General features: G+C 41.9%; 1 protein-coding gene across 3 annotated transcripts in view; it reads right to left on the reverse strand.

The window, feature by feature from the left end:
• The window catches only part of LOC109472881, a 77833-nt gene that overhangs the window by 24228 nt on the left and 37458 nt on the right, over positions 1 to 16147 (reverse strand). For 2 of the 3 annotated variants that reach the window (XR_002140394.1, XM_019772746.1), the window contains exons 5-13: positions 10852 to 11088; positions 10525 to 10710; positions 9819 to 10037; positions 9236 to 9436; positions 8702 to 8959; positions 8221 to 8439; positions 7173 to 7388; positions 5680 to 5890; positions 3893 to 4084 (exon numbers count right to left, since the gene is read on the reverse strand). Coding sequence is in view for 2 of the 3 variants with exons in the window: in XM_019772746.1 (XP_019628305.1) it covers positions 3893 to 4084; positions 5680 to 5890; positions 7173 to 7388; positions 8221 to 8439; positions 8702 to 8959; positions 9236 to 9436; positions 9819 to 10037; positions 10525 to 10710; positions 10852 to 11088 (1939 nt within the window). In the remaining variant the exon portion in view is untranslated. The remainder of the gene's footprint in view (positions 1 to 3892; positions 4085 to 5679; positions 5891 to 7172; positions 7389 to 8220; positions 8440 to 8701; positions 8960 to 9235; positions 9437 to 9818; positions 10038 to 10524; positions 10711 to 10851; positions 11089 to 16147) is intronic. The other variant, XM_019772747.1, reaches the window with a different exon arrangement.

Consider the following 16147-nt stretch of genomic DNA (forward strand, 5'->3'; position numbering starts at 1 on the left):
CTACTACAGAAGACCTTGTCACCACATATACTCGTACTACCTTAGTCCGACCCACCTGTGAGTGTGCAGTCCAGGCATTACACAGTCCTAAAGACTTCGGCTGGACACAGGGTTTTCCGAATCATTCCAGGGATCGACTACACAACCTACATGGACGCTAAAATACTGAAAGTTACTGTCGATGATGTTGAGTCCAGGTCATAAATGCAGGAGTCCACCAAGGCTCTATTCTGGGCCCACTTTTGTTTTTATCTATATTGACGACATGGCTGAAAGTTTTTAAGTTTAAAATCAGGCTATTCTTAGTCTGCACGCGGCCGCGACTCTGGCTGGACAATTTGAGTGTTACACGTTGCCAGCGCCCTGTTTTACATGGACATTTACCACAGAGTAAAGGGACAAGTAGCTCCGACAGATTTACCGTGTTTATGGCTACCCACGTTTCCATCTACAGCCCCCTACGCCAGAGTAAAACTCACCGATTTCCGATCAAAAGATAAAACCAATCTTGACAACATGAGACGTGGACACGGAGCCAGAACAACCCCAAGGACAATGCTACTAACAAGAAAAGTGTCCAAAACGTAGATTCTGGCCCAAACTATGCAACTATCGCCAAGAGTTTGCATAGCGTACCATAGCGATAGGCACCATGCTGCACTCCAAAATGGCGGACAATGGTCGTTGCCAGGGGGAGAGTCACGTGACAATCTGTGGCGAATAAGCCCTATATGCAGACGGCACTTCAGTTCTGAGCATAAAAGAAAACAAACAATCCAAAGAACTGGAATGTTTTCTTTGGAGCAGATAAATGTGAAAGCGTCACCATCAGCCGTAAACATGATGCCCAGACTCTCACCCTTCCGTGGACTCCATACTCAGGAAGGTGGACGAGGTAGAGCTACTGGGTATCACTATACACAAGAACCGTATAAACTGGAACTATACACGTACTGCAGATGCGGGTACGTGTCTAGGCCTACTCAGAAAGGTGTCTCCTAACCTGAAACCAACTCAAAGAGCAACCATATACAAAATCATGGTGAGATCACGCATGGAGTATGCCCCAACTGTATGGATGTCTGCTTGCGAAACCGAGCTAGCAAGGCTTGACTCAATTCAAAGGAGAGCCTTGAAAATCATGAAACTGGTCTGACCAAGGCAGGTATCCAACCTTTGGACCATCGCAGGGAAGTTGGCGCATTGACTCTCCTCCACCGTATGTACCACAGAGAGGCACCAGCCCTTCTTAATGGCCCTATTCCTAAACATACAGAAGTGCGGCGGGTGACACGCCAGTCAAAATCCTAGCACAAGAACACTCTGGAGATCCCTGTCTCCCACTCCGTCAATCACGAGTGAACTTTTCTACCAGCAACTGTTGAACTTCGAAATAATCTTCCATAGGAGATTGCTATGATCAGGGAAAGGTAGAGATTTAAACATGCAGTTAATTATTTCCTCAGCGCAAATCTCTGACAGCATTCTGTCTAGGCAGTCCGGTTGCTAATACTGAGCGAGCGCTGACATAGATAAAAACTAGATATACGGGGATAAAGTAGTTGTACTGAAAGCTGATTCATATATACCGACTATACATATTCATATGTACAAATTGCACCTGATTTCAACTTTGTAACCCAACTTGAAGGGTTTGGTCACGGGTTTTAAAGTTTAAAAATCTAAATTCTGGTAGATTTCCTTCCTTCGCCTGTCAACCTTCATCAAGCCTCATGACTGTGAATCGATTGTTTTCACACCTCCACTCAAGACGATTACGGGCAATTATATTTAATTATACATAGACCGCAGACAGCAGTATGTATCCATTCAAATCCAGACCTCCCACAAAAGTATTTCTTTGGAAACATTTCTTTCTTAATCTTCGAATTTAAAGTTACGGGATTGAAATGTAGTTTTATAGATAGCAGCTGTAAACCTGAACAACAGCGTTACCTGTTGGGTAGATGGCAGCTAGATATGTGAAGATACATCTAAGCTAGATTTATCTTAAGTAAAGGAGTTAAATCTAACCAAGGAGGTTAAAAACCAAAATGATTGCAAATAGACGTCTACCACAGTGAGACGATAAACCTTTTGATGTGTATTGACTAGTGTCTGACATCTATTTATGGCTTCACCACACCACGAAGTAGATTGGTAAAATATATTGTGTTCTCTGATGTTTTTCCTTCTTCTTCTTCTCCTCCTGCCATTTCTTGAAATATGTCAAGTCGGTCATTTTTCAGCCAAATAACCAGAAAGTTCGCATGGATTTTTTTGGATACATGCTTTTAAAACTGTTTCATTTCGTTTCAGAATGGCATGCACAGAAAGATCCAACAGGAATGCAGCTTTCCTTTATTCTTCTTGCTGATTGGCTGTTGGGATTTAATTGGGTTAACTGCATGAACACTAAACTAACCCATACCATATTGACACTGTTTTGGTAGGCATGTCAAACTCTCCTGCTTAAGCATTGGAATGCGGGGCATAAACGCTTCTTTATCTTGAAACTCAACAGCTTGCATTATGCAAATAAAATCCTAACCAAAAATGTAGGGGAGAGCTATCCAACTGTTGTATTCTTAGTTGTATGTCATTTCATACAATAGTTTTATCAATGTAAAGCCCTTAAATTTTTCCTTTCCCTGCCATGTCGTAAAATGTGGTTAAGTCATCCGCTGCATTTGCTCCAAAGCAAATGTCGGCCTTTCAAGTATTACATTGACTTTTTCGTCACACCCATGCCTTGTATCTTCCCAAACCTTTTTGGTTATTCATGTACACGTAGTTTCTTGTCATCCTGCCATTTTCATGATATCCATTGCTAGCATAATCTCTCACCATTATTAAGCAGTTTCAACCTCCAGACCGTTTCCAGGCTCAACACAGGGCAGATCTGATCCTTTGCTCCTTGCCAACATGGAAATTACACCACAGCCCCTTACCCTCTACAAGGCTTCGCCAACTAGATAGTTGGTCCGGGGCGGCATGACTTTGACTTTATTGGGATCCACACTTAGCTTACAACAAATGTAGCTATTCTTCCTGTGGTCCTTCAAGACACACATGACACATTTACAAAACATAAATACATTGGCAATTACAACATATTAACACAGATTAAAATAAGGCTATATACATGTACATCTTCACCACTTCATTTCATTCCAGGCACTGGACATTCTACACAAAAATCTTCTTTTCTGTGCATTTGTGCGAGGTTCAGGAAGGCGGATGGTCTGTGAGTCTGATGTTCTAGTATGGTACCCATGTGACTGCATTGTGATATTCTTATACAATGATGTGGGTTGTTTTTCTTTTATTATCCTACTGAAAGTTCACAGTCCTTTCTGGTGAACTCTGTCCTTCACTGGTAGCCATCCCAGCTTCTCTAGCAACCTGTCCTTGCTTGTGTATCTGTCGCATCCCAGGGCAAGCCTGGCTGCTCTGTTCTGTATCACTTGCAGTCGCTTTATGTTCTTCGCAGATGTGCTGGCCCACACTGAGCTACAGTAGTCCAGATGTGTCAGTACCAGGGCTTGAATGAGTTCTATCCTGTTCTTTGGCAGAAGTGACTTTCTCACCCTGCTTACTTGGGCCATGCTCCTATTGAACTTCTTCACTACAAGGTCTATGTGATCGTCAAAAGTGAGGTTCTGGTCAACCTGCACTCCCAGCGGCAAACTGTTCTCTTTATAGCTGAAGAACGTCCTTGGCATATTAGAGATATCTATTTGGCCAATTTATATACTTTTCCCAGCCGCTTCCCATAGCCTCAGTAGAGGCACAGCCCTTCTCAGTTGGAACCTTGCTATAAATTGGTTTTTTTAAAACGCGTCTTAGATCCGTGGAGTGGTTCAACTGTGTGTTCACGCAAAATACTCACCCATTGATAGGATCGACTGCTAGTCCTCTGGGCTTATCCAGGTCTACACTGAGAAAAGTTCGTCGATGGGATCCATCAAGTTTAGACATCTCAATCACACGTCTCCCCGTATCAGTCCAAAACAGATTGTCTCCTATCCAGTCCACAGCCAAGGACTCCGGAGTGACGAGATTTTGATCCACAATAAGCTCACTATTAGAGGAGTGCATATAGAAAATAAAGTAAGACATGTAAACGTAGGAACTTTGAAATCGTATTCCAGTGCGTCGTCTTGCTAAATATTCATTATGAAAAACTTAAACTTTTCTCCAACTCAAAATTTGACTCACCAGAAATTTTCGACTGAATCACTCAGTCTTCCTCAGCTATCTGACCCAAATGCTGTGGACACAAGATTTTTCCCACGTGTGACGTCAGCAAAGGGTCAAAGGTTGTCTGAAGTCGATATCGCCCCCCCCGTCCCGGTTGAGCGATGGTTGAAGTGCCCTAAAGTGTATATCCTCTTTTATGCCTCTCTTCAAGTAATCCTGTTCGGTATCCAAGATTCTGCCCCCCTCCAGATCCACTGTGTGTCCCGGTGACTCTATGTGGATGTGCTGTGACACCTCAGATGCAACAGAACTGGGTCGTCTATGTTCTAGAAACCTGGTTTTTAGTGAGCGCTCAGTTTCCCCGATATACGTTTCCCGACAGGGGCCTCTGTTAGTGTTTCCCTGGCAACTTATGTGGTAGATAACCCCACATTTGTCTTCCTTGGGAGTTTTGTCCTTAGGTGCCACAAGGAGTTGTCTTAACGTACGATGAGGTCTGAAACAGGTACTCACTCCGTGTGCAGCAAAGATTCTACGTAGGGGCTCAGAAACACCCTTTACGTATGGGAGGACTACAAGTGTTTTTCTGTTTTTCCCTCCCGTTCCCTGACTATCTTGGGGTTTAGACCGGGGCTGTCTGGGCTCGGAGGCTTTCCTAATGAGCCACTGAGGGTAGCCACACTCTTTAGGGCTTCTGTAACGTGATCGATCTCGGTAATTCTATCCGAAGGATCACTGATGATGGTATTAGCTCTATGTAAAAGGGTCTTGATCACACCCAACTTGTGGTCCAAAGGGTGGTTTGAGAAAAAATTTAGATATTGGTCCGTGTGTGTCGCCTTACGGTATATGCTAACCCGCTGGGACCTATCCTGGTTGATAGTTGCTATGAGTGTCTAGAAAGGGCAGTGCACCATCTTCTTCTTGTTTCTCTCAGGGCACTTCAACCATCGCTCAACCGGGACGGGGGGCGATATCGACTTCAGACAACCTGTGACCCTTTGCTGACGTCACACGTGGGAAAAATCACATGTCCACAGCATTTGGGTCAGATAGCTGAGGAAGACTGAGTGATTCAGTCGAAAATTTCTGGTGAGTCAAATTTTGAGTTGGAGAAAAGTTTTTCATAATGTAATTTACCAACTCAGATGAACTTTCATGCTGTTGCTATTCATTTTCATTTAACTATAGTATACTATTATGTGGTAAGGCGGCAAGGTTCTAAATGAAGGTTCTAAATGAAATTATATATACATGGGCTCCACAGGACAAGCTTAAGGGTTTTAAACATACATTTTTGATACAATTATTGTATCAAAAACTTTATCGAAAAGTTGTCGTAGAAATACTACTGTAACAACATATAGTAAAGACGGAGTAGAAAGATCCAAATAAAGAGAGGTGATAAGACAATAGCAGGTTTCAAACAAAGAGTTGATGAAGTGTGTTTACAAATATAAATGAATGATAACCTACCTTTGCCTTGTGTCGTTCAGATACGTTCTGGAGATGGCGTTACTTTGCACATCAGTACAGAATAACATCTGCTTTTGCCAGTGGAAGGCCACGCCTATAACAGATCTCATGTCGGGTGTTTGGATGACTTCTGGAGGAGCCGAGCTGTCTAAGAACAGCTTGCTGATACCTCGTCTTGTCGTGCACAGCAGATATGGCCGCGTTTTGTTATCTTTAGAAATACAGACAATTTCAGACAGACAGACTGACGAAATTTCCTATATTTTAAAACTTCACCTTAGTATTCTCTATCGCGACATACAAACTAAGTATTATGAAAACACAATTACATCAAAACATCTGTGTTATCTATTTCCATCTTAAAGTAGTTCCAAAGCAGCTATTTCGCTGAAATCTGCGTCAGGTACCTATTGCCCAAACATCTATGGCCTACTCGAAATCAAGACCGTAGTTACAAATATTAACTAAAGATTATTTTATCGTAAAACAATTTCTACAAAGTCTGGTTTTGGTAAATTTTATGTGTTTCAACACTAAGGCAATCCAGTCCTGGTGACCCTTTGGGTAAGCTTCACCAATGTTTGCATTCGTGGCAATTGCAGGTATTTTGCAACATTACGCATTAAATAAGAGTTCCATGACCTCCTACCTTCGCCAAATGATGTTAACCCTTCTGGTTGACGAATTACTCAATCTTAATAATTGACTTCGCAAATAAAGCCTCATTTGCATGATTACATCAGTTGTTCATATACTCCACCCAATGACAGCCTTATCTTGAAAAAAAGGCTATTCTATCACTTCCTTATAAATTATACAAACGAGGTCATGATTTGAATAAATTATGTTTATTGATGTTCGCCTTCACTTAACTTCCAAATGCGTATGAAGTATGAAATTCCCAGGAGTTACAACTATGAAATTATAACAGTTTCCGTTATTTATGCAAATTAAGTCTTTATTTACATAATCTATATCCTAACCCTTTTCTTGTTCTCAATTACATGTCACATGTGTTTCATAGTCCAATAATCGAACGAAGCAGATTTTTAGAATTTCCTAATCAATTATGAAAAAAAAAGCTCCTGTTTTGCATACATCATTTGATTATGTCAAGCATCACTCTAGCTACCTACACAATCCGTCAACCAGTTCTTGAGTTATCCTCCTTCGAAGATGGTTCAACTAACGCTCCTGCAGTTCCAGAACAAGCCGCTAGGGGGCCCAAACTCATGTCACTTCTTTCCTAGTCAAAGAGTTATCTACATCCCAAATTAGTGACCCTAGCATGTCCAGATCACGAGATATCAAAACCGGAAGTTCCACTGCAGTACCAACAAAAGCCGCTAATCTAATGATTTCTATGTCTCATCAAGACCTACCCACCTACCAAGTTTCATGACAATGCAAATAAAGCTCCTTGAGTTATGCTGTTCACAAACAGACAAAAAACATTACCTTCTTGGCGAAGGTAAAAAATTATATCATCTTACCTGTCCCTGAAAACACCTGTACCTCACACAGAGACAGGTAGTCCTCCCGGCCGATCAGCTGGACAGACACCCACCTCCCTGAGATGGGCTCCTCACACCGCACGTCGATAGTCTCTCCTTCCGATGGAGTTTCCGAGTAAATGTCACCACATGGTGTATTTTCACGGAAGTCCTCATAAGGACCGACTCGTACCATGAAGTTTCGCAGTCGTTCTCCTGCAAAATGTGTTACAAATTTAGACTCAACATAATTACATTTTGATAACCTAAACTTAGGGTCGCTAATTTAGTATTGCGTAACTTGAATATGATAACAGATATTCACATTGTAGGTTTTTACACTTGCTATTGGTAGAGAGATATAATTTCAAGCAAATTAAATTTTGCTAGGTAACAGTTCATAAGTACATCAAGACGCTACACTTGTTTTAGTTAACGCAACTGATACTGGGTTGTTCATAAAAGGTCGCCAGGGTTAGAATCGCTTCCGTTACACAGGATCATAACTAACAACAATCTACATGTACGGTGAATATATAATTATACACGCAATAATGGTCTCATTTATTACACTTAACTGAAACACTATAAACATATCTGTGGTTAACTAGTTGGCTCTCATATGTGTCTATTTCAGCATAATACTTAGTTCTGTAGATACCCGTAGTTGTTGCTACCCTTAATCCCCTGTTACACATCATAACCTTCCCCTAACACCAGCTGACCAAGTCTGACCAGATTGAAACCGTGTTTAACTTTCTGTTCGAATTGACTGCCGTCCACGCCCCTATCTACTACCGAACACCAGCCGGCTACCAGCTGACCATGTCCCCATCTGAGTGTTGTAAACATTTTGAAACATTCGGCTGGCACAGCCGAACAGTAGTAGACCTGGTCGATGACCAACCGACCAAGCCCAGCTTTCTAGGATTCCGGTTTAGGATCTATTCTTCTATATGTAAATTCAAACAACTCCTACTTCTCAGAGCCAATTAATGATAATATAGATGATAGTCTCTCGATTAAGAAATGCTTCCAGTCAGCTCACCACAACAATCTCCGCGGTTAATGACTGTCACGTGACTGATGACGTAAGTGTCTCCAAGGTCAACCTTCCACCACGGCTCGTACTCCAGGTCCGTGTGTGTGCATTCCTTTAGAGGGTACAGAATGGTTCCTGTGTTTCCGTCCACAGCTCGTTCCGCAGGATATTCTGATCTCAGCAAACTGCTCTGTGAGGCCATTTTGTTGAGTGCAACATTTACCCCTGCAGTAAATACGGGAGTAATATAAAAAATCATAATCCTGTAAAGCCTGTATAACCGCCCTGGTGTCACACACCAGCTTCGCTGGCACGCCGTAGTAGTTGTTTTTTCTAGTGATGATGCCCCAGCTGTGATTTGTGCCAACGAGTTCCACTCTACGAGAATTATTGGAAAATAATTTATTGTTTTAAATGAGGCGCACAAGCAAAATGTGGAGAAAAAAATACAAACAACAGAAAAGCCAGGTAAATATATGATACTTACTGCATTCCTGAATGTCACAGTACTCCCACCTCACGTCTGGATCTATGGTGTAGCACCACGGTCTCTCAGCATCTGGCTGACCGTCTGGGTTTCTACAGTAGTTCTCATCCAATCCACTGTTAGGATACTTTTCCAGATACTCGTGCTCGTGTGGAAAAGAAGTGTCCCAGCGCTGGCACGTGAGTCCTGATTTGGTGTGTTGTATTGTACCTCGGTAGGACGTACCTTCGCTGTCTGTTAGGCACTCTTGTGGATGGACTATTGCAAAATAAGACACATCTTTAAGTGTATAAATAACATATTTCGCAACGACGTCATATTTAAAAAGAAACTCATCGTGCCAAAATTATGGAAAAATCAAACTTAACCTTACTATCACTAACATCAACACATGTTTAATATCAACAGATTCAATCGACGAATTATCCAGTTATCAGACACACTGAATCTAAAATATGTGTCTATTATGAGGTTCTTCGTGAGGGTAATAATACTCTCGAATTGTCTAATAACTTGAAGTCAGTTTCCGAGCACCTGTTCTGTTGGTGGACACTCCACTGCCAGTTCTGAAGTCCACACACCCTTCACACTTGCAGTGTTTCTCTGTGCTTCCACAGAAGCCGGAAAGCGAGCAGCAGGGAGTGAAGGACACGGGGTCACATTCTCCTGAGGCGGCACCTGGGGCTGGGAAGTCTGGACCACAGCGGAGGTCAGCACGCCACCTGCTGCCGTTCTCTGACGAGTACGTTAGATGCATGTCATGTTATACATTTAACTGAACGATGGAGCAGACGCTATGGTCAACCACTAGAAAACTAGTATACTTTTAGAAAGGAATCGTATGCAACATTAAATACAAGATGGCTCGTATGCCTTTGCAATATTGGATGCTATCTTTCTTGTTTGTAGTTCCGAAACCTTACAAAATTGTCATGGACAGGCTTAAAGTAGAATATTTATAGGACACTTAAGCGCGAATGTATTATACTGTCAGGTTGGCAGATGTCATGTGTACCTTGTGACATGTGCCGCATATAAAGTTTTCTAAAACTTTGGACGTATAGCAATTGTGCTACTATGTGTACTGTCTACATAATTCATAGATATGTATACCTACGTCTAAAAAATCTATAGTCCACACACCCGGGGCAGTCACAATGTTCTACACCGATGTTACCACAGTGACCTGCCGCTGAGCAGCACGGGAAGCAGGAATGGGGGTCACATTCGCCTGGGTCCGCCCCTGGTGCAGGAAAGTCGGGACCACACCGATAATCATCCCGCCATCTCTTTATTGCCTCTGGTACAAACTTTGCTGATGTAATTGGTGCAATTCCTGAGGTGAAGATACATTTGTACATAGAAACGTGTTATGCTTTGCTTGTACGTTTTTTGCCATACCTTTTCAGAATATTATGAGCTGATATCCTTCTTGACAATATTAGCTGGGGAATAAAGCATTGCTTTGGTGATCTTGTAGAGAGTGGTCTATCCGCCTCTGTATCTGAATTTGTATTAAAGAGGCCAGAGAAAGTATGTAATGACCGGACTTTGCCAGTATAAATTCCTTCACTCCTCTAGAGACGGTCTACATAAGAGCCCATAGACCTACCCTGAACAGAGAAGGCACGTATGACCCGCCACTATGGTCACGTGTCTCTGACGTCACAATCCAAGAGTAGACGGGTTCATTCCGTGAAAAAGGTTGATGGAGTCAACCGAAAATTTGGGGTAATTCATTGTAATTAGTGTTGGAAGTTAACGTTTAGTCTTTATTCCATAATGACTTGTACCAACACAGATGAACTTTCATGCTCACTTACCATAGAATTCCTGGTAGTTTGTACATCCGGGACAGTCACAGTGGTCAGGTGTGTTTCCACACCAGCCAGCCGCAGAGCAGCATGGGAAACATGAGTGCGGATCACACTCTGCCGGATCAGCTCCTTCTGCCGAATATCCGTAACCGCAATGATAATCCTCCCGCCATTTTCTGCCTGTGGCTTTTTCTACAAAGGCAAGGTTGCAATTAGCAATGTGAAATAAAAAGGTTTAATACCTCACAATATCTGTTAAAAGTTAAAGTAACTGTAGCTTGGAGTTTTTAATGTTCTTATCTTAATTTTTTAAAAGAAGTTTTAATATCGTACCGATAATCCTGTCATAGAACACGTTCCTTGGGTTGGTCTTGTTAGTTTCAGCACAAGACTTTGTCTTTGGGTAGCACCTATGGTTATTGTAGAACATGAAGCTGGTACAGTCTGGGTGACTCGTACACAGTCGGGCACAGTCCTCCAGTGAGGTAGCGTCTCGGTAAATGGACCAGATGTCGTTCCCAATGCAGTCTCCACGACGAGAAGAGTATCCATCAACCAAAGGAATCTCGCCTTACAAACAGAAAAAAAAGAGATATATTGTCACAATTCACTTGAAACGTTTTGGCATTTTAGTTACATTTGCAAATTTGGAGGCCGCAAAGGATCCAATGTGCTTTATAGTTGCAGTTTGCTGACAGGGTCAAAATGCGAAATGGTTGTATAATTAAAACCTTAAAATCGTGCAGTAGGTACGGGTAGCTTTTTGCATCTTGTCAGAACAATTACGATCCCACACATCACTCCAAACCTTCATCAGATACAAATATTAACTAAAGATTATTTTATCTTAAAACAAATTCTACAAAGTCTTGTTTTGGTAAATTTTATGTGTTTCAACACTAAGGCAATCCAGTCCTGGTGACCCTTTGGGTAAGCTTCACCAATGTTTGCATTCGTGGCAATTTCAGATATTTTGCAACATTACGCATTAATTTAAACAAGAATTCCACGACCTCCTACCTTCGCCAAATGATGTTAATCTTTCTGTTTGACGAATTATACCAATCAAGGCACGACTTTCCTCACTCCACCTATGTGTGAGTGGGTACCTAACTTCGGTCGGGGAAAGTCGTATTGAGGTCACCTTGTTGCGCCGAATGGCCGAACGAAGCAGATTTATAGAATTTCCTAGTCAATTATGCAAATAAGCCCCTGTTTTGCATACATCATCTGATTATGTCAAGCATCTCTTTAGCTACTTACACACCAAAAATCACGACAATCCGTCAACCCGTTCTTGAGTTATCCTCCTTCGAAGATTTTTCAACTAACGCTCCCGCAGTTCCAGAACAAGCCGCTAGGGGGCCCAAACTCATGTCACTTCTTTCTCACCCCAAGAGCTATTTACCAACCAAAATTAGTGACCCTAGCATGTCCAGATCACGAGATATCAAAACCGGAAGTTCTGCCGCAGTACCAACAAAAGCCGCCAGGAGGCCCAAAATAGAATCGTTTCTATGTCTCATCAAGACCTACCCACCTACTAAGTTTCATGACAATGCATAGAAAGCTTCTTGAGTTATGCTGTTCACAAACAGACAAACGCTACTGAAAACATTACCTTCTTGGCGAAGGTAAAAAATTATATCATCTTACCTGTCCCTGAAAACACCTGTACCTCACACAGAGACAGGTAGTCCTCCCGGCCGATCAGCTGGACAGACACCCACCTCCCTGAGATGGGCTCCTCACACCGCACGTCGATAGTCTCTCCTTCCGATGGAGTTTCCGTGTAAATGTCACCACATGGTGTATTTTCACGGAAGTCCTCATAAGGACCGACTCGTACCATGAAGTTTCGCAGTCGTTCTCCTGCAAAATGTGTTACAAATTTAGGCTCAACATAATTACATTTTAATAACCTAAACTTAGGGTCGCTAATTTTAGTATTGCGTAACTTGCATATGTATGATAACAGATATTCACATTGTAGGTTTTGACATTTGCTATTGGTAGAGAGATATGATTTCAAGCAAATTAAATTTTGCTAGGTGACAGTTCTTAAGTATATCAAGACGCTACACTTGTTTTAGTTAACGCAACTGATACTGGGTTGTTCATTAAAGGTCGCCAGGGTTAGAATGGCTTCCGTTACACAGGATCATAACTAACAACAATCTACATGTATTGCAAACGGTGAATATATAATTATACACGCAATAATGGTCTCATTTATTACACTTAACTGAAACACTATAAACATATCTGTGGTTAACTAGTTGGCTCTCATATGTGTCTATTTCAGCATAATACTTAGTTCTGTAGATACCCGTAGTTGTTGCTACCCTTAATCCCCTGTTACACATCATAACCTTCCCCTAACACCAGCTGACCAAGTCTGACCAGATTGAAACCGTGTTTAACTTTCTGTTCGAATTGACTGCCGTCCACGCCCCTATCTACTACCGAACACCAGCCGGCTACCAGCTGACCATGTCCCCATCTGAGTGTTGTAAACATTTTGAAACATTCGGCTGGCACAGCCGAACAGTAGTAGACCTGGTCGATGACCAACCGACCAAGCCCAGCTTTCTAGGATTCCGGTTTAGGATCTATTCTTCTATATGTAAATTCAAACAACTCCTACTTCTCAGAGCCAATTAATGATAATATAGATGATAGTCTCTCGATTAAGAAATGCTTCCAGTCAGCTCACCACAACAATCTCCGCGGTTAATGACTGTCACGTGACTGATGACGTAAGTGTCTCCAAGATCAACCTTCCACCACGGCTCGTACTCCAGGTCCGTGTGTGTGCATTCCTTTAGAGGGTACAGAATGGTTCCTGTGTTTCCGTCCACAGCTCGTTCCGCAGGATATTCTGATCTCAGCAAACTGCTCTGTGAGGCCATTTTGTTGAGTGCAACATTTACCCCTGCAGTAAATACGTGAGTAACATAAAATATCATAAGCCGGTAAAGCCGCCCTGGTGTAACACACCAGCCACGCCGCGCGGCGGCAGCTAGTTTTACACCGTACGACCTGTTACACACAATATTTGCCCCAGCTTTGATTGGTGCCAAAGAGTTTCACTCTACGACAATGGAGAATAAGAGTTTTTGAACATCTTATTTCTTGATTGATACATGTAACTCTGACATTTGAAGGCATGGCTGTTTCTTGTTCTTTCCTGGACTGGTATTATATACTGAGTGGTTGGTACGTCGACCAGTTTATTAGTCATTTTGTACATCATGCATGCATCTTTGTATATTGATGCCATATGGTCACGGCTTATTCTCGTTTCGTTTTGAAACATCTATGCAAGTGATTTTACTATTGTTGGGCATACCAAGAGGTTGCGCTTAATCATTCCCAATGTCTGTTTTTGTTGTTGCCAAAGCTTTACCACAAAACTGGTAACCTGTAACATGTGGGGTTCATTTTTTTATATATGCATAATGTATAATTTTTCTGGGTTAAACTGCATTTGCTGTGCCATTCTTTCAGGATGTTCAGATATTTTTGCAAACGTTGTGAGTCGTTATGTGTAGACAGCTCTACATATAACAGACAGTCATCGGCAAATAACTTCACCTTTGAATCAAGCTGATCTGGTAGGTCCTTTATATACATGTACAAGTAATGGCTCCAGGACAGTTCCTTGTGGAACTCCTGACGCTACTATAACTGTAGCCGAAGGCTCCTCTTCTGTCTGGTCTCTGTCAGGGTAGCTTTTAACCAATTTAGTGTTGCTTTTAGCCAATTTAGTGTTGTTGCGAGGATTCCATAATACTCCAGTTTTGACATGAGCTTACCTTGGGATCTTTGTCCAACGGTTTTGTAAAATGAAGGTGAGTCAACGAAAATAAGGGCACAAAGTATGTTTTGAAAATAAGTTTCCTTCAGAAAGGATTTCAACCTAGAAACTACCATATTTCCAGAATCACCACATAAAATTTAGTTGTATCTTGACTGTTATATAATTTTGAAAATATCATATGTATAGACACATTTTTCAAAATATATTGCAAACGATACGGTTTGGCATCATTCAAACAGATTTCAGTCTATAACATTACTCTGCCGTACCTGTGGTGGTGATAGGATTAGTCTGGCTTTCCAAGCTGCCAGTTCTGAAGTCCACACACCCTTCACACTTGCAGTGTTTCTCTGTGCTTCCACAGAAGCCGGAAAGCGAGCAGCAGGGAGTGAAGGACACGGGGTCACATTCTCCTGAGGCGGCACCTGGGGCTGGGAAGTCTGGACCACAGCGGAGGTCAGCACGCCACCTGCTGCCGTTCTCTAAAAATGGAATACCAGCAACGATTCCCTTTACTATGTTTTATGACAGACGATATACCTTTTAGCCCAAGCTGTCGTGAATATCGTAATGCCATATTGAAGAACATGGATTTTTACAGTATTGAAAGATACTCACGATTATGAAATCTGTAGTCAATGCAGCCGGGACAGTTGCAGTGCTCTGGCCAAACGTTGCCACAGTGACCTTCTGCTGAGCAGCATGGGAAACAAGAATGGGGGTCACATTCGCCTGGGTCTGCTCCTGGTGCAGGAAAGTCGGGTCCACATCTAAAGTCGTCCCTCCATGTACTGTTCGGTGCAATTACAGTTTCTTTCATGACAATTGGTGGAGTTCCTGTGTAGAGTGAAACATTGTATGAGATACATGAAGATGCTTTACGATGGTTCAACGCATTACTATTATAGATATAACGTCGCTTGAGTCAGACAGTTATTATGGGTTCACCACACCACGAAGTGGTGGTGAACCCATATTGCTTTTTCTGATGTTTCTTCTCCTCCTTCTCCTTCTCCTCCTTCTCCTGCCATTTTTTAAATGGATTCAGCTTCTTCATTTTAGGGCCTAAGGTCCTGAAATTTGGTATGGAGGTACAGTGGGCAAATACCCCTAGGCGTTTTTTAAATTTTTGTGATACAAGCTTTTAGAATGGTTTTATTTGAGTTTTTTGGCTGTGTTATAGCAAATGTATTACTGTGTTAGTGTGCCGTGTTTACCACGTCTGGGCATGAGTCATCACAATGGAATGCAGGGCATCAACCAATAGGCATGCAGCTTTCCTCTATACTTCTTGCTGATTGGCTGTTGGGATTTAACTTGATTAACACCTGCACAGAGCATTTCCACCTGCACAGAGCATTTCTTGCTGATTGGCTGTTGGGATTTAACTTGATTAACACCCGCACAGAGCATTTCCATACTGACAGTATGTCTTTATTCAAGTGTTTTGGTAGGTATTTCAAGCTTTTCTGCTCCAGCATTGGAATGCGGGGCATGAACGTTTTTTATTTTATTTTGAAAATCAACAGTTTGCATTATGCAATTAAAAATCCTAACCAATAAAGTAGGGAATAGCTATCCAACTGTTGTTTTAGTTGTATGTTACTTCATATTATAGTTATATCAATGTAAATCATTGTTTTCCCTTGTGTTTCTCATTCTTTCCCTGCCATGTGGTAAAATGTGGTGAACCCATCGCTGTATTTGCTCCAAAGCAAATATTGGCCTTTCTAGTTCTAAAGGTATTTGGGGTAATTTTCGGAAGGTCTAGAGAGAACATGGCTCTGCATGGTTCGAAACGTTTAA

The sequence above is a fragment of the Branchiostoma belcheri genome, unplaced genomic scaffold (assembly GCF_001625305.1).
Source record: "Branchiostoma belcheri isolate BF01 breed outbred unplaced genomic scaffold, Haploidv18h27 scaffold289, whole genome shotgun sequence".
Classification (NCBI taxonomy): Eukaryota; Metazoa; Chordata; class Leptocardii; order Amphioxiformes; family Branchiostomatidae; genus Branchiostoma; species Branchiostoma belcheri.